This window comes from Lissotriton helveticus, chromosome 1_1, assembly GCF_964261635.1.
Source record: "Lissotriton helveticus chromosome 1_1, aLisHel1.1, whole genome shotgun sequence".
In the NCBI taxonomy this organism is placed as follows: domain Eukaryota; kingdom Metazoa; phylum Chordata; class Amphibia; order Caudata; family Salamandridae; genus Lissotriton; species Lissotriton helveticus.
The window spans coordinates 1,107,450,967-1,107,469,426 of record NC_136057.1 but is presented as its reverse complement, the minus strand read 5'-3'; the positions used below and the strand labels follow the sequence as shown (position 1 = coordinate 1,107,469,426).

Sequence of the window (18,460 nt, the reverse complement as noted above, 5' to 3'; positions counted from 1 at the left end):
TCCAGAGGGAGAAACATATTCACGCAAAAGTGCCCAACTTAAAAGTGAGCAGAATGAGCTTGGCCACGATCTCTACCTCTGTAACATCTGAACTGTGGATTGTGAACAGATTTTACAAATCATAGTAGAAATGGACACAACCGTGTTATCCCCTTGAATCCATATTTTCTATTCTCCTCTTTCCTCCTGGATGCAGTTCAGCAGCCACAGAGTAGATTTGACTCATTAGAATTAATTAAAAATGTATTACAAAATATCTGTTACCAGATTACTCCATGTAATCAAGGAAATGAATAATCACTACAATCCCAAAAAAAAGACCTAAAGCAGGTGCAAGTTGTCCCTGGGGACACACAGACCTATGGTAGGTAACCTCCTCTGAATTGTGCTGGGCTGCAGGGCTGTCCCATGCAGGACTTGGTGTGATTTTTAAAGGAATGCCTGGTCTTTTCAGTTTCCAGCCTGCATACAACCCATTATCGCATGGCCGTACTGTATTTCATCATCGGATTGACCATACAGCACATCAGGGAGTGCCAAGGGGCCCCAGTGAGCTGCCAGTCACACACAAGTATCTGCACAGGGCTTTCCAGTCAGGGTACTGATATGTAAAAAGTGATGATGAGATGCCCTCGGTTTGGTCGACGTACAGTCCCCATTACTGTGAGCGTTACTTCTCCAACTTTGTTTATTATAGCCCGCTGCCAAAGGCTGTACCGGTTTTTAAAGGCCCTGAACCAGAACAGATAGGACGAAGAGCTTACAAAAACAGAAAGATCAAGGTGTAAAATAAGTGAGAACATATTTTACTTTACTTTTCAATTTTCTGAGAATAAATTAGCATTATGGCATGCCTGTATTTTAGGACCCTTTTGAGCACGACCCATATACTTCATGAACTAAAATATTAATAAGGATCAAAATAACTTAAGGTACTTTATTTAAATACACCATTTCGTGTCATGTCCGTTATGTCAGTGCAACCTCATTTCTGACTAACAAGAACACTAGTAACAGAACATGTATCCATCTGACATTAGCATTATTAGACAATGCCAGCTACACAACTCACTTGAGTAAGTGTAAAGTTAAGGAGCATGCGTGCAGTGTTTCCACACAAGTGCTGTGTATTTACTGAAAGCGTAGCACCTCACACAATAGTTAAGTAACATTTGGTAATCTATCATAACATTTTCCAATACTCCTCTTTGCGAAAGCTCTAGGCTTGCATGGCAACAAAGCAGGTGAAACACGTATTGGCTCCACCTGGATCAATGCAAACAACACTCCAGAGGTCTGCAGCAGGATATGTCCTTTGGATGCAATAAGGATTGGGTAATCATATCTGCTGAAATTGACATTCTGAGAAATTATTTAACCATCATCAATTCTCACTACTACACAACATGTAAAATAAATCTGTTCGATGGCCAGTATTAAAAATGAAGATCTCTTGAGTCTAATATCCAAATCACATGTTCAACTACTTACAACTGTGCTATTACAAAGTGTATCCATCAGGGTAATATAAATGTGTACATATTCTGGGAAATAAACACTATGTAGTAGAACAAGCCATAGACACAACCGGACAGATTCTGCCATGGGAAACAGAAATTGACTTTTTAAAACTGCAATTTTACTGCATTTTGGCATGCGTCTTTGAGGCATTTTAAACAATCCATAGAGGTCAGGTTGACTCATTTTTCATGTACCACCAAGTGTTCTCATTGTCAAGATGTATTTTCTCAGTGATGATAGCAAGCATAAAAACAGAGAGACAATAAATATTTACCTCTCCATGTGGATATCACCCGTTCTGAATTGTTCTCAGGCGGCACCAGTATTGTAACTTTAGGTGTCTGGGTCCCATTGTCAAAAGAAATTGTTAAACATATTGTGGTTGAACTGGATTGTGAAGAAATCTCTGAAGACGCTGCTTTTAGGACAGGACATCTTGAAATCAGTTTCTGGACCTGTAAATAGCGTTAGTTTAGTTATAAAAATCCATTGCATATTGTTACTGCACTAAATGTGGGTTTCCCAAAAGTTTTTCACCTGTCTATTGACTTGACATCTAAGCTAATCCCTTTAGTTTAATATATTCTACATTGTACACACTACATTGAAAATAACCTGCTAATCCCGCATAAAACGACCATTTGCAAATCTAATAAACCTGATTGCATTTTGAGTTTCAGCTAAAGCATTAAAGAAAAGCCTGCTGCAGTGAAAAACACAAAACTAAAAAATGACGCCTGTCTGTAAACAAAACGTCTATGAAATAAGGAATTTAATGTGTTACAATTCAGTATACTTTTGAGTTGTAAAATAGTCCCTCAGGCATTATAATAGAAGTAATCCATCTGTGGTGGAATGATACACCAAAAAGTAAGTAGAAAGAGGTGCTAGAGCATTTTCCCTCTCAGTGAACCGAAGCCCACTCTGCATATTTTAAAGAATTGGTAACAAGAGGTATTACAGCTGTGCCATAAAGCAAGATCTAAATAAGTTGCACGTGTTACTCTAAAACATACTGCATCATATTAAATGGATGTCATCAGTGACATTTCAAAATAGAGGCATTGCCCAGGCCCCTCCCCTTCCCAGGAGCCTATGGCAGAGTAACGTTTTTAACTTCTTTTATTTCTCTATCTCAACCTTTAACATTTTATTCAATATTGTTCGGCACCATTGGGCTTGAATTAGCAGAAAATGGGTAATAACATTAAAGGTTGTATGACAGTACAACGCGGGCTATTACAACGCGTGCCATTACAACGCTGTTTTTACAACGTAAGTCGTTACAACGACTTGCGCTGTAAGCGCTGGATAGTGGAATAGTTTAATTTTCTATTCCAACTCCAGCCCACGTTACAGTAGGGAAGGTGTTGGAATAGAAAATTAAACTATTCCTTGTCCAACTGCGCCCTCCAGCGCAACTCGTTGAAACGACTTGCGTTGTAAAAGCAGCGTAGTAATGGCAGCGCGTGGTAATGCCCGCGTTGTAAAGGCTGTTCCCCACATTAAAAGTTGTTCTGAACATGGTCCCCCAAAATATTTCTTGCATGGGTCCTTTTAAACCTTTATGGTGACACTGGGTGGCCTTCTCTTTCCCAAGGATGATGCAAAACATTCTGGTTAAAAGCAGAATCTGGAGCCAAAGTCATTTTGCTGCCGTTATCCCCCTGTGAATTGTGCTGCAGTCATTCACTCGAATGCTAAAATCATTCACTCCTGCTCCACAAGATGTGGGCAGTCGTATTCTGTTTTCTTCCAACTAAACTGGCCAAGACAGCAACCAATGTGTTCACCCAAAACAGGGAGGGTTAGTGAACAGGTGTTAAAGACTCTGCCAACGAGGATGGGAAGCATTGCCCTGGGAATGATCTACAGCAGATCAGTCAAAAGGCAGGGTAGGACCACATTTTATCGCTCACTCTGCAGGGCCTATAGGCTCTATTTCACCCATCTCTTTTCTAGACACAACCTCTAATCACTGTAGTTACGCTTTTAATGGTAATATCTATTCACATTTGAAAAACATCTTAAATGGAGAGGCCTTTTTTCGATTTTCCTAAACAAATAATAACTAAAGAGCAGAGAGGGAATAAACAAAAAATGAAACAAAATGTGCATATCAATAATATGTAATGCTGCATTTTCAAAGCCAGTTAATGTGTTTAAAAAAGGGTGAAATTCACATTCTTTTTATATTTCGGTTTAAAAAATAAAGGTAAACGACGATTACACCATTTACACTTGCAATCGTTATAGTAGTTATACCGTGCAAATATTTCAACAGACATGTAACACAGAAAAGGAATATAAAATGCAGTAGTATCCAAAATAAAGGACCACAATGTAGCTCTCCCTGGCCCTAAACCATGGAAATGCAGATCTAGCACCAACACTGTGTCCTAACAAATGAATGAAACAAATTCCAGTCAGTCACAGCTGGTGATTAATTTCCTAGTACCTCTTTGATATGCAGTTTGTTCATTCTTTTACATATTTGTCTGTGGTTTCAAATAAATGTAGGCCGGTGTGACATGCCAACCTGCTCTCACCTCATCAACTGAAGCATCCTATAGTTAGGGCTTAACTTGTAAAAATCAAAAGTGCCAGAGCCCGTATCATGAGGCCGTTACACCTTGCACCACCCATTGCCGCCAATAATGGTATCAACACAACTACTAACCATCCTACAAGTGTGATAATTCAGACTATTTCAGGCTCCCAAAGCTATAAGAATGCTTGGGGGAAGTTATTAGTTATTTTGAAGGTATGCGAATTAATACACAACTGCTGTTGTGCTCAGCTCTAAATTAGACAAACAGTGCCACCCTCTGGTAGGTTGTGATAAGTGCTGGTCTTGACAATTAAGTGCCAGTGCTGACCAATGGAAACCACCAACTTAAATTAAGCACTGCCTATAGTCCCTGATTGCATCAGCTCAAAATAACTGAGCCATTACGCTGGGACAATTATCTGGTAAGACTGTTATGTTATCATTTCTACATTTCTACTGCATTTCTTGCAAGCTGATCAAGGCCACTCCCCTCTATGCTGACTCTTTAAGAGGTCCGGGTAGTGTCTCCCCGTAGGGAACGAGCGGAGTGGGAGTGCCAAAGGTGCACCAGAGGCAAGCTCGTCTGCGGTCGGACTGCGCCACGCACCAGGACCCCTGGCTGTTTTCTGAACCTGACTAATACGAAGGATGAGCTGTTGGACTTCTGTGGTTGTAATGATGTCGATGCAAAGTGCCCAGTGACCAAACTGGTCAGGCACTAGGACCGGCCCGAGTGAGGGACGAGGGCGGGCGGAAAGGGAGGAGCTGGGGGACCAAAGGGTTAGTTAGCCGTTAGCCCTGTAAGAGGAAGGAGCTACAATAAAGGAGCTGATACTTTCAACCGTGTCTGCGTGCTATTTGTACCGAGAGCGACACTACATCTGGCGACGAAGGTATCCTGTCCCCATGCGTGCGTGAAGAAGGCTAACTCGGCACCCAGCGGTTGTTGACCCGCCTGGAGCTAGCCCCACGTCTGGAGGCTCGAGCGTGCTGCCCATAACGCCCATCGGGTGCCACCCCGGCGGTGGAAAGACCGGAGCTCGCGTGGAGGTTTGAGCGCGTTACTTGAAGCGCCCACCGAGAGCCCACCTCGGCGGCGAAAAGAGCGGAGCTCGCCTTGTGCAAAGAGCTGCCCAAAGTCCCAGAAAAAAAGGAAAGCTGCCCCACCTGCTTGTGACTCTAGCGGTGGATCCTGGCTGCATGCGGTGAGTGAAAGCGCCGATTAACCGTGTCCCCGGTGAAGAAAACAAAAAAACGGGCGAAATCTCGCCAGAAACGAGATTCCCGTGCGGCCATCTTGAAGTCAGGCAGCATTGACCAATCCCCTGCGAGGGATCATCGGCGGCCATTTTGAAGTCAGGCAAAGAGCCTGAAACAGCAAACAAGCATTGGTGAGTGACAAACAAGCATTGGCAAAAGTAACAAGACCAACAAACAAGCACTGGTGAGTGCAACGGAAGCAACAAACAAGCACTGGCGAGTGCAACAGAGACAGCAAACAAGCACTGGTGAGTGCAACGGAAGCAACAAACAAGCACTGGCGAGTGCAACAAAGACAGCAAACAAGCACTGGCGAGTGCAACAGAGTAACAATCAAGCACTGGCGAGTGCAACAGAATAACAAACAAGCGCTGGCGAGTGCAACAGAACAGAACAGAGAGTGAACTAAGACTGCAAAAACAGTCAGGAACCACAGGTGTACAATGCCCGACCCAGCCCCCACAAGCATGATGAGAGCCTCATTTCTACGCAGCCCCGAGCCCCTCGTTCTTGAATCCGGTGGGAGCATGGGTCCGCGATGGCAAGAATGGATAGAAGACTTTGAGGACTTCATGAAAGCATCTAAGGTGACAGACCTCGAAGAGCGACTGTATGCTCTCAAGAACTTGATTGGCAGAGAAGGTGGACGAATCATAAAAGAACTGCCAGAAGAGTCCTCTGATTCCTACAATAAAGTACGCGAAGCACTAGATCTCAAGTTCCTACACAAAAGGAACATCGACTTTGAGCGGTATACATTCAACCTGGCCGCGCAAGAGAAAGGTGAACAAATGGGGGCGTTCGTAACACGTCTGAGACGATTGGCGAAGTACTGTGATTTTGACAAATTCTCAACTGAGGACGCCCTACGACTAAGAGTCATAGAAGGTTGTCTCTCCGAGCCACTGAGATGCAAGTTACTCAAGAGAAGCTACGCATTGGAAGAGATCGTAGAGATGACGAGAGTAGATGAACAAGCTGACGAACACGCGAAGAAAATGGAAACCAGGAAAAGTGAGAGACGGGAACAAGTATTCAGGATGCAGTCTCGACAAGCGCACGGACGATCCCCACCACAGGCGCGTTCCTCCAGATCCAAGAGACATCACTACCAGTCAAGCAAAGGACACAAAGACACGAGTCACACGAGGGGACGATCAGACAGACAACTCAAATGCTACCGATGCGGATACGACTTCCCGCATGCAGATGCATGCCCAGCACTAGGACAACAATGCCGGAAATGTGGTAGACACAACCATTTTGAAAGCATGTGCGGGGCAGTACCGAAGAGTGACCACGGGGGAAGACACCGACAACACCAACCTTCAAACAATCGTCATCATGTCAGAGCGGTCCAGGATAGACGAGACTCTTCCACTGGGTCGTCAGAATCCAGCTGCCGTTACTGAAGGACACGTCAATCTCGGCGGTCGTCGTCAAGAGAATCCCGATCCCCATCGCCCATCCCTCAAGATCGAAAGGAATACCTTTACTGTGTAGCTGACTTTGATCAGCTGAAAGAGTACCAGCGTCTAGACATCAGAGTTGGCTCCCACCCCACCCAGTTCGTGCTAGATAGTGGGGCAACGCTAAACTACTTACCAGTAACAGAGTACCAACACATGAAACCACCGCCAAAGCTAGTTAATGCCCACGTACAAGTGTACACGTGGATGTCCAAGAAGCCACTAACGTGTCTTGGGAAGTTCGAGACCGAACTGTCATTACAAGATCGCACAATACCAGCCTACATCCATGTCATCGAGGGGCCTAAAGCCGACTGCCTCCTGAGCCTAGCCACTGCTGAGCTATTGAAATTGGTGGACATCTTATTCAGAGTCACTGACAAACCAGCACTAATCCAGAGGTTCCCCAAGCTCTTTCAAGGCCTGGGAAAAATGAAGAACTGCCAAATAAAATTGCATATAGATGAACAAATCACACCGGTGGCACAACACCACCGAAAAATCCCGTTTCACCTGCAAGAAGCCGTGGAGAAGGAACTTCAAGACCTGCTGGAAGCCGACATCATAGAGAGAACAGATGGACCAACTCCATGGGTCTCCCCTGTCGTGGTAGTCCCAAAGAAAGGAGAAACCGGCCGAGTCCGTCTGTGTGTGGATATGAGGGCGCCCAACACGGCAATAGAAAGAGAGAGACATCCAGGTCCTCACATCAGTGACATGATCACTTCACTCAATGGAGCCAAGATCTTTTCAAAACTGGACCTCAACAAAGGATACCACCAACTAGAACTGCACGAAAGGTCAAGATACATCACAACATTCTCGACACACCTTGGATTATTCAGATATAAAAGACTAAGCTTGGGGTTATCATCAGCAGCAGAGATATTCCAAGAGGCCATCAGGAGAACAATACACCACATGCCACAGGTCCTAAACTACAGCGATGACATCCTAGTTTATGGAGCAACGACTCAAGAACACAACAAAGCACTGGATCAGGTCTGTCAGGCGCTTATGGAAGCGAACCTCACACTCAACCAAGATAAGTGTGAACTTCACAAACCCACGCTAACATTTTTCGGACACCTATTCTATGGAAGTGGCATGAAACCAGACCCAGAAAAGGTAGCAGCGCTAAACGACACACCAAGCCCGGAGGACGTAGGCGATGTACGATCATTCCTAGGCATGGCCAGCTACTGCTCCAGATATATACCTGACTACGCCACGCTAAGCTACCCGCTAAGGATGCTCACTAAACAAGGACAGCCCTTCCAGTGATCCACTCAGTGTGAAGGAGCATTTCGAGAGATCAAGAGAACCGCAGAATCAGCAAAGAACCTGGCATACTTCAATCCAAAAAAGAAGACGGAGAAAACAGCAGATGCCAGTCCCGTAGGACTAGGAGCCATCCTTGCGCAATATGATAGAGAAGGAGACCAACGGCACATAGTAGCATATGCCAGCAGAAGTCTAACGGACACGGAGAGAGCATATTCACAGCCAGAAAAAGAAAGCCTGGCTGTTGTCTGGGCGTGTGAACACTTCAGCATTTTCATTTTTGGAAAACATTTTACACTGATAACTGACCACCAAGCCTTGATCACAATCTTTGGAAACCCGCGAGCAAAAATGCCACCGAGAATAGAGCGATGGGGCTACGGCTCCAAGAGTACACCTACACCATAATTCACAAGCCAGGAAAAGATGCAAACCCCGCAGACTACATGCCCCGGAACCCCATCAGATCCAACAAATCAGAACAATCAATCGCGGATGAATACATTCACTTCGTAATAGACTAAGCGAGGCCTCCGGCTGTTCCACTGGCAGCCATTTGTGAAGCGACGCAAACGGATGCCACCCTGCAAGAGGTGAAACGTCTGATCCAGACTAACAGCTGGAGACACACGCAAAGCAGTGAACAAAACAACCAAGAGATGGCGGCATTCAAACATGTTCACGAAGAACTGTCGATAGCAGACACCAGAATAGTGATCCCACGACAACTCAGACAAGGGGTCATCAACTTAGCACATGAGGGACACCGGGGCATAGTACCCACAAAAAGAGCACTCGGTGAAAGAGTCTGGTTCCCAACACTAGACCTGATGGTGGAGACAGCCCTGAAGGACTGTCCGCAATGTCAACTGGTGAGCCGTCCGGATCCCCCTGCACCACTACAAATGTCTCCACTACCGGAGGGTGTCTGGCAACACATTGCCATTGACTTCTTTGGGCAAATCAAATCGGGCCAATACGTCCTGGTCATCATGGACGAATACTCCAGATTCCCCATCGCAAAACTGTGCACATCCACGAAAGCATCGAGTGCCATACCGATCCTAGAGGAGGTCTTTGCCGCATGGGGCATTCCCCTAGTGGTGAAGTCAGATAATGGGCCTCCATTCAACAGCCATGACTTTGCTGATTTTGCTCAGCACCTCAACTTCACACACCGCAAGATCACACCACTATGGCCACAGGCCAACGGAATGATCGAACGTTTCATGGCCACGATCAAGAAGGCCATCCAGCAAGCAGAACTCACCGGAAAGAGCCTTCAGGCAGCACTCAACGAGGTATTGCGAGCATACCGAAATACGCCTCATTCCACCACAGGCAAATGTCCTGCCACTCTCATGCTAGGACGCCCAGTGCGCACCAGAATACCAATGATGAATATGGCAGCGCACGAACAGTATCTCGACTCTGACCATGAGAAGATCGCGGCCAGAGACAAGATAAAGAAGGAAAGGATGAAGGACTATGCCGATGAGCGACGTCATGCTACTTCCCCTCAAATCCAAGAGGGAGACTGGGTGCTGGCACGACAAGAGCAGCACCGAAAGACTGACTGCCGATACCATGAGGTTCCGCTCAAAGTGATACAACAAAAGGGAACCATGATCACTGCAGAGACTGATGGAAAAAGACTTACCAGGAATGTGACGTACTTCAAAAAGTGCGGACCCAATGTTAAAGAGCTTCTGACTGAACCGAAGCTGGAGCAGAGAGACCCAGAGACACTGCCAACTCACAGTCAGTCATTGATGGAGATTGCCGATGAGAATGAGCGCGACAGTCCCAACCTCCAGTCACGCCCCAGACGTGTGATCACGAAACCGTCACGCCTTATCGAAGAACTCTAAAGAAAGACCGTTTGCTGTTTTGCTGTGGTGTATAATATTTTGTTTTCTTTTATTCACAGAGGGGGGAGATGTAATGATGTCGATGCAAAGTGCCCAGTGACCAAACTGGTCAGGCACTAGGACCGGCCCGAGTGAGGGACGAGGGCGGGCAGAAAGGGAGGAGCTGGGGGACCAAGGGATAGTTAGCCGTTAGCCCTGTAAGAGGAAGGAGCTACAATAAAGGAGCTGATACTTTCAACCGTGTCTGCGTGCTATTTGTACCGAGAGCGACACTACAGTGGTAACGCTAAGAAAAATTGCTGAGAGGTTTATAATTGCAACTCAAATACAAGCAAATTGTCCAACTTGTAAGTGCATTTTTAGCCCTAATTTAACTGTGTGTGCCGTGAACAACTCATTGTCAGTGTCCTCATCTACTACCCAGATTTCAGAATGCTTACCCAAGTTACTCACTTGTATATTACTGAACACCAGATCTCCTGTAAAGAAGAAGTATGAATTTGCAGAGTTTATGAGTACTCATGCTCCGTGTTTAGAAATCCTTATAGAGACCAGGTCAATGCTTCCTCGGATCCAGATCTGAAAGTAGCAATTCCAGAGGGATATGACATATTTACAGCAGACAGACAGGGCAAACAGGGAGGAGGAATTGTGATTATTTATCGTAATCACATTAAGGCCACTGCAGGAAAAATTTGTCTGGTGTGCCCCTATAAAAAGCCTCCGATCCTCTGCTGCCCATCTGGTTAGCACACCCAGAATTAGAACCACCAGGTTTGGAGGAAGAGCATTCAGCTGTGCAGCTGCTCGCTTATGAACTACCGCCTAACCTTAGGCAAATAGAAGATTTTCTACACTTTAGGAAGCAGCTTAAAACCTGGCTCTTCGAAAGGGTGTAATGTAGAACAGCCATCCTCATGGTAATATGTGTAAATAGAGGAGCTAATGTAACCTCAGTGCCAGGATACTTATGGTGTGACCGTGCGCTTTATAAGACTGTATTACATTACAAGGCAATGTTTAATCATAGCCCGCATTTGGACGGGGAAGCTCTGATGTTCGCTTTTAAGTTTAACAATACTAGTGTCTTTGATAGAACTTTGGTGTATAGTCCACCTGGTCCAAGAGATAGATTTATTTCATCAGTTCAGACCTTAATGCAGTCCTTTATGGAGCTCCATGAATTTACTTCATTGAGGGACTTGGAAATACAGAGACTATTTTCGTAGTTTCGACCTTGCTCAGCTAGTAAATGAATCCACCAATGAGGCCAACCATGCATTCGATGTGATATTTACTAATAAGTGTGCATTAACTTTCAACAAAACTTTGTCTTTAATATGTTCGGATCCATAAAACAGTCTTTCTAAAACTTGCAGTCCCAGCTAATAATTCTGGTTATCTCGGGTCATTGAAACCTATCAAGTTTCGGCCTTGGTGGAAAATTGAAAGCTTTGAACTGGATAGTGTACTAAAAAAAATCATAGGCCAGTATTAGACACTAGTATTGAAGCTGCTACGACCAATTTTATGAAATCAATAAATTTGGCATTTACCCAATTAGCGCCAGAAAAAATCATGAATAATCATAGGAAAACCCCATCTGCTCCATGGCACTCTCCTGGTACTCGATTGAGCGGGTCTGACGTGTCTGACGCAGCAGCTGCAGCAGTGGGAGAGAGGAGCTCCGGCGGTAAGTGCAGTGGCAAGGCGAGTGCGGTGAGCAGGGATGTATGACGTTACGACGCATACTTTTACAACGCCTAGCTTTACAACGCAATTTTTACAATGTAGATCCATTACAACGAATGTCTTTACAATGCATGTTTTTACATTGCAGGTGCCTTTACAAAGCATGCCATTACAACATAAGTATTGGTAAGTATATAATTTTTTTTTAAATGTATTTAATTTAAATTATTATAATTTAATTTAATTTTAATTTTACTTTAATTTTTTTTATAAATATATATATATTTTTTATTAAATAATTTATGTGTTTTGAAATAATGGGTGTAATAGTAGGGTAAGTGCTGGATAGTGTAGGGGTAAAAATTACTATTCTAACTCCAGGGGGGTGTAATAGTAGGGTAAGTATTGGATAGTGTAGGGGTAAAAATTACTATTCTAACTCCAGGGGGGTGTAATAGTAGGGTAAGTGCTGGATAGTGTAGAGGTAAAAATATTAATTAATAATAGAATTACATAAATTATTTTTCGAAATAAATAATTTTATTTTTAAATATAATAATTAATTAATATTTATTTATTTTTATAAAAAAATTAAATACATTTTTTAATATAATTATATACTTACCAATACTTACGTTGTAACGGCATGCGTTGTAAAGGCACCTGCGATGTAAAAACATGCGTTGTAAAGACATTCGTTGTAATGGATCCTGCATTGTAAAAGTTGCGTTGTAAAAGTAGTTTGTCGTAAAAGTTGCGTTGAAACGGTTGTATACCGGTGAGCAGCGATATCGGGGAGTGGCTGCCGAGACGAGGTAGAGAGGAAGACCTCCCGTGACCCCCGCGACGCCAATCTCTGTAGGTCCACAGCCCCACAACTGCCTCACCTCCGCAATCGGGATCGCGCCCACGACTCTGCTGCCCTTGCGCCTGCCAGAACCAGAGCCCTCATTGTTTGCCTGAGGGAGTCTGCGGGGGGAAATCTGCGGAGCCACTGCGGAGCCATTGCTTGTGGAACCGTTGCTGCGTAGCAGCTCTTGCTCCCACCCCCCCTGAGGAGGCAACCCCGTGGTGGATCGCAATACCTGGGGCATCAAATTACGGCCTTTTACCAAACCAAGATATCCAGACCCCTTATTGTTTGACCGAGAGAGCATAGAACATCCTGGGTTGGCACAACGGAGAACATCATTCTCAGTACTGCAAGAAGCACGTAGAAAAAGTCTTGAGCATAGAAAAACCAGAGAACACAATGAACACACGACAAGCTCAACCAGAAGCACAGCCACACAAGAGGGGAGCTGGTTATCCAGGACAATAAACATTGAACCTCAAAGACCGTGCCATACCGAGCTTAACGTAACCGAAGATAGAAACTCCCTGAAAATGTGTTCCTGGAATATCAATGGCCTGGGGGACAAGACTCTGGACCCGGAACTGCAGTCATATCTAAAGGGATTTGACATCTTCTCGTTCCAAGAAATATGGTGCGAACTACCACCAGCAGTACACGGGTTCAACCTGTTCTATTTACCTGCAACAAAAATCATCTGCCCCAGGAGATCACGGTAGCAGCACCGTCAACACGCAAATTGCCCCCAGCAAATACACACCGCCCCGAATTGACCAACAACGAGAAAAGAGCGAAATGCAGAATAAACGATCCAGAAGACCTCTGTTCCCTCACAAAGCAACTCCTCGGAGAAGCGCAAGTAGCCAAACCAGACAGAATAGGAAGCTGGGAGGCGTTTGTAAAAACCCTACGTAATAGCTATAGAGACACAAGCGGACGCTCGCAAAGCAGAAGGGCTCATCTGCAAAACCAATACTCATACGATACTTTTAGGAATAACGCCAAATTAAAAAAGCTAAAAGCATTGATACGCCACACACTACCGAGGCTGAAGAAAGACCATATAGCACTGCTAGAAGTGAGGCAGTTAAAAGCCACCCACAGGCAATCACTTGGCGCCTCAGAAAAGAAGCTGATGAGTCTCTTTGGGCCAAACTCCTGCACGACATCAAAAACAACAAGATCCTGAATTTTAGGCTTCAGTCTTAAAACCAACCTTCCAATCAACTTTACAAACATCGATAGTACCATCATCTTGGAGGGGATCGATCATTTCACCCATCTACAAAAAAGGGAATAGAAATGATCTGAAAAGCTATCGGCTTTACTGGACAATGAGGCCAAATATTATGCAGGACTACTTCTTCAAGAATTTAAGTCATGGGCCACAGAAATCGCAGCAATACCATATAATCAGACAGGTTTTTGCAAGAATATGGGTACTGCTACTGACATCTCAGCCCTCTCATTAATGATAGATGCCGCTCTTACAATAACATAGGCCTTTTACTTCATCGACTACAGTTCGGCGTTTGACCATATAAATAGAATCATTTTGTGGCAAAAACTGAAAAATCGGAGTATTCCACCACTGCTACTGAAACAAAAAATTCTTCTGCATAGCAAAACTAGGGCGCAAGTAAAGCTGGGGGCAGGAGAATACTTAACAAAAAAGATTCATACAACTTCAGGATTAAAACAGGGCTGTGTGCTTGCCCCAACACTCTTTAATCTTTTCATGGTCAAGCTCTCAGTCCTACTCAATGAATGTAATTCACATGCTCCCAAGCTAGGAGGTGCCATTTATCCAACCTTCTATACACAGATGACCTGGTGCTTATTAGCCGGACACCCATAGGTCTACAACACCTGCTCAACATTAGATCCCAGTACTCGGAGAACAACAGACTAAGTATTAATCTTGAAAAAACAAAAGTCATGCGTGTAAACTTCCGGAAGACTAAAACAAAGCACAACTGGTTCCTGGCAAAATACAAGCTGGAAGTAGTAAAAGACTATAAATACCTGGGAGTCATATTCGACAACAGAGGTAACTACACAGCGCAATGTGAGGCCATAAAAAAGAGGGGATTAATGAGAGCAGTGGCATTAAGAAACCTAAAAAGAAGACTTCTGGACCAAGCTTTCTCCGACTAATCAGGGTGATACAGGCAAAATTAAATCCATCAATCGCCAATGGAAGGAAAGCCATGAGCGGGAGAGATGCTGAAACGCTGAACGGCACCAAAGCAAGAGCTTTGAGAATGATCTACGGGTTGCCAGGATATACATTCCCTGCACAAATGAGGCTCGAATTCGGGCTACAGAGCTGGCCATTAAAAAATGGTACAAAATCAAAATAGGGCAGACTGAAACACTAAACACCTACCTGTGGAAGGAACTACAAGCCTCAGAGTCCTGCACAGCCAGACATTACTTGGACACTACACTGGACCAGCTGGAGTTACGGCAAGTTTGGGAATCATCGGGGGCTCTGACAAGTTTAAGAAAAATAGTAAATAAGATTGTCAAAAAAGAATCCCTCATTCAAGACAAAGCTGTCCTGTCTGAACGTGCCCATGGCTGGCTCACTATACAGTCATACAGCAAAGCAACCCCGCAGGCATACCGCCAAACCAACTTCTCTAAAACCACAAAAGAAAAGTTTCTGAGATTTCGGCTGGGCTTATTACCATCTGCACATCACTTGCCGCCGTGGCTATGCCAACCAAAGCCAGCAATCTGTTGCCTTTGTGGGGAAGTAGAGGAGGACATAGTGCATATCATAACCATATGTAGGGAACTAATACAGGAGCGCCGGACCCTCCTTAGGCCTCTCTTCAACAAGAAACAAATACGACCTGCAGGCAAGCAGTGCTAGCGAGTTTCTCTGGCGAAGATATTCAACTAAGCGGTTGCCTCGTAAAATTCTTAAATGCAGTTGAACTTGAGAGAGCGCCAAACTGAAGTAAAATTTGTAGGGGTGTATCATATGTACAAGTAGTTAACACCCGCATATATAGAGGATTTACTAACCGTGTTCAAAATGTAATGTAAGGTTGAGGACTAATATACTTGGTATTAGAATTACATGGAGAAGCTAATGCTAAGAGTTTGGAAATCAATAATGCCGTTTTAACATAGAGATGTCGTTTGATGTGAAGTCTTTCACTAATAAGAAATGTGTTTATTAGATCCCCATTATGTTTAGATCTGCTTTATTAAAATTCATAGTTGTGTCTTTTTAAAACGTGTTAGAATGCTTGAGGTAGAAAAATGTAATGTGCTTTAAAGATGGAGGCCTAAAGAACGAAGGGTATTGTTCATGTTAGGATTTTGGGCCTATAAACGTGCAGAGGCCCAGTTCATGGAAGTCGTGTAGGTCTGATTGAAAATGCCTTGCTTAGCATTAAAATCGTAGAAATGTTTTGGAGAAAGCTGCCTTTAGCTAAAGTCAATTGCAACATTAGGAATTTGTGAGCCGATTCACATGTATTCCTTTGCAGGTGCAGAGCTAAGCAGATAGTGGAGTAGAAGGGCCCATTGTGTATGAGTGTTAGGATACTAGGCTCAGACATGGAGGAGTAGCCGAGGAATTTAAGGAAGCAACTTCAAGCGAAGGAGAGCCTGGGACCCAAGGACGTTTTAACGGACAAGGATGGAGAGGTGCCATAATGGAAAAATCCGAAAACTAACACCTTCGAGAGGGGCGTACCTGAAGGCGTGTCGTCCGCATTGTGGGGTTTTGTATTAGGGACAGCACCCCGAGGGAGAAGGCAGAGCAGATGAGCTGAGAGACGAGAGAGAGCGGTTGATGGCCAGAGGGCTTAGCAATGACTGAGAAGACTCTAGACTAAGTTGAGAGAAAGTGAGTGAACTTCTTTGGAAGTCACCACTGCTGACACCTTTATTAGGTTGGGCGGTTGTTGAGTAGGGATGTCACTTATTAGAGTGTAGGGACAGATTAACCTGAAATTATATCTTTTATCAATGCATACTAAAACTCAGGTTATAGCAATTCTTGTTAGCCTGATGATTCTTGAATTGATTCTTGTATTGTTCCTAAGCCGTCAGACTTTTCCGTAGGATTATGTTTGTATTAGTGCCTGTTTATCTTCTGAACCTTTTGCTGAGGTGTTTATACCTTCAGTTGTTTTTGGCTTTGTAATAAATCTTCAAACTTAGACCTTAGTTGGTGGTTCTTTGGGGAAATAGTGGGAACCGTTGAAATTCATTGATTATTGGTGGATAGATTGCCTAATTCATTCCATGACAGGTAAAAAGGTCCAGTCGACCTGTGACGGGATTTCCAGAAAAATGGTAAGCAGACTTTAGAAGGAAAATCCCGCCCTTTCAGTTGGTAGCAGAGTAGGATGGTTTATCTTCTGGAGTGAGGGTAATCTAGAGTAGGTTGAAATATCCCCGAGGCCCATAGAGAACCAATGACGAGAGTCCGGAGAGTCGCGGACGGAGGATTGCGTTCCATGGAAATTGACGGAGAGTGATGGTGGAGGCAGAAAGCAGCAGGTCGTAAGAGAGTGAGTATGAAAAGGGTCATGCGTTGTCAGATTGCGGGGTTGCGTTTGTATTGTTGTGTTGTATTGTCATGCGGAGTTGAGTGCCTGTAGTGTGAAAGGAGATCAGGTTGTGAGCGCGCGCAACCAGTGAAAATCTTAGGCTCAAAGAGAGTTTAAGTGGTTCGGGTGTATCAAACACCCATAGTAATTGTCGACCATTGTTAAGGGGGTCATGAGGTACCATTGATCGCCCGCAGGACCGAGATAGGGGGGACGAATGTGTGAGTGCGTGGGTAACGGACGCTGGTCGGAAGTTGCCGTGTGTTTGTAACCTATCAGTTGAGGCGATTGTCCGGTCGTTTCGTCGACAGACATTTGCCAGTTCGGTGACAATTACAGTCAGACTGTGGACGTACAGTCAAGGAGGTGGTTGCTTGGTCGGAAGTGATCCTTTCCAGTGTATGATTGGGACGCATGCGTGACTGGGAGACGAGCGGAGAGAGGAGGGGAACTGCTGCGAAACGGAGGCGAGTGACGTCAGAAGGAGCCGCGCTGGGATAGGGCGGTTAGTGTGGAGCCGCGCTGGGCTTTGGTGGATTGTCATCGGGAAGTAAAAGAGCGCTGTAAACAAAGAAACATTGCGGTTTTCATCATGAAATGCTTAAAAGTGTTGCGCAATTGTTTTAAAGGTGAAAAGAAGTTAAAACCTCGGGGTGGGGAAGAGGCTCCACCCGAGGATACCCCAGCCCATTATATGGCTACGAATGTTGGGTTGCATACCATATTGTGGCTTGAGAACTGGTGTAAGATGACAGACGGAAACGAGGAATTGACCTTTCCTAAATACGGAACATTTAGATTGGAGGTGCTGTATCAGTTAAAAGCGATTATGGCTGCTTTGCGGCCTTTGCCCAGACCAACACAGTTTGAAGCACTAAATGCGTGGATCAGGGCAGCCCATGAAAAGAACAGAGATAGGAGACAAGAAAGAGTGAAAAGATCAGTTAGGGCGGTTCAAGATGCGAGATGGGATGCACTAGCCAAGAGGTGGAGAGTGCAGACCATCGAAGGGGTCAGGTTGTACCCGTTGTTGGTCAACACAGGGGATGCGCAGAGAAAGAGTACTGAGGATGAGGACAGTGAGACAGACGACAGCCTGATAGAGAGACTGCTGTCGGAGAGACCACCTCCATATAATCCCGAGATGGAGGAAAAGCCAGCACCAGCAATGAGCAGGGAAGCATCTGTTCTGGACGGTGGCGTCCAAATGGAGAGCAGCTTGGGCCCCTTAGGGGACAGGTTCGGCTCAGTGGAGGGAGAAAGGGCATCTCAACTTTCTCCAAGGACGAGAGTAGTGGGAAGATTTACGGTACAAAATGTACCAGAAGAAGAGGGTGTTGACTCTCAGAGACTGCCAGACGCTTTTACGGTACCTGTTACCA

The 18,460-nt window shown here is 44.8% G+C and overlaps 1 protein-coding gene across 3 annotated transcripts in view; it reads right to left on the bottom strand.

Annotated features, from left to right (window-relative positions):
* The window catches only part of LOC144821473 (uncharacterized), a 616,628-nt gene that overhangs the window by 346,737 nt on the left and 251,431 nt on the right, over positions 1-18,460 (bottom strand). For all 3 annotated transcript variants that reach the window (XM_078678562.1, XM_078678582.1, XM_078678572.1), the window contains one exon: positions 1,796-1,976. In XM_078678562.1, coding sequence (XP_078534688.1) covers positions 1,796-1,976 — 181 coding nt within the window. The remainder of the gene's footprint in view (positions 1-1,795; positions 1,977-18,460) is intronic.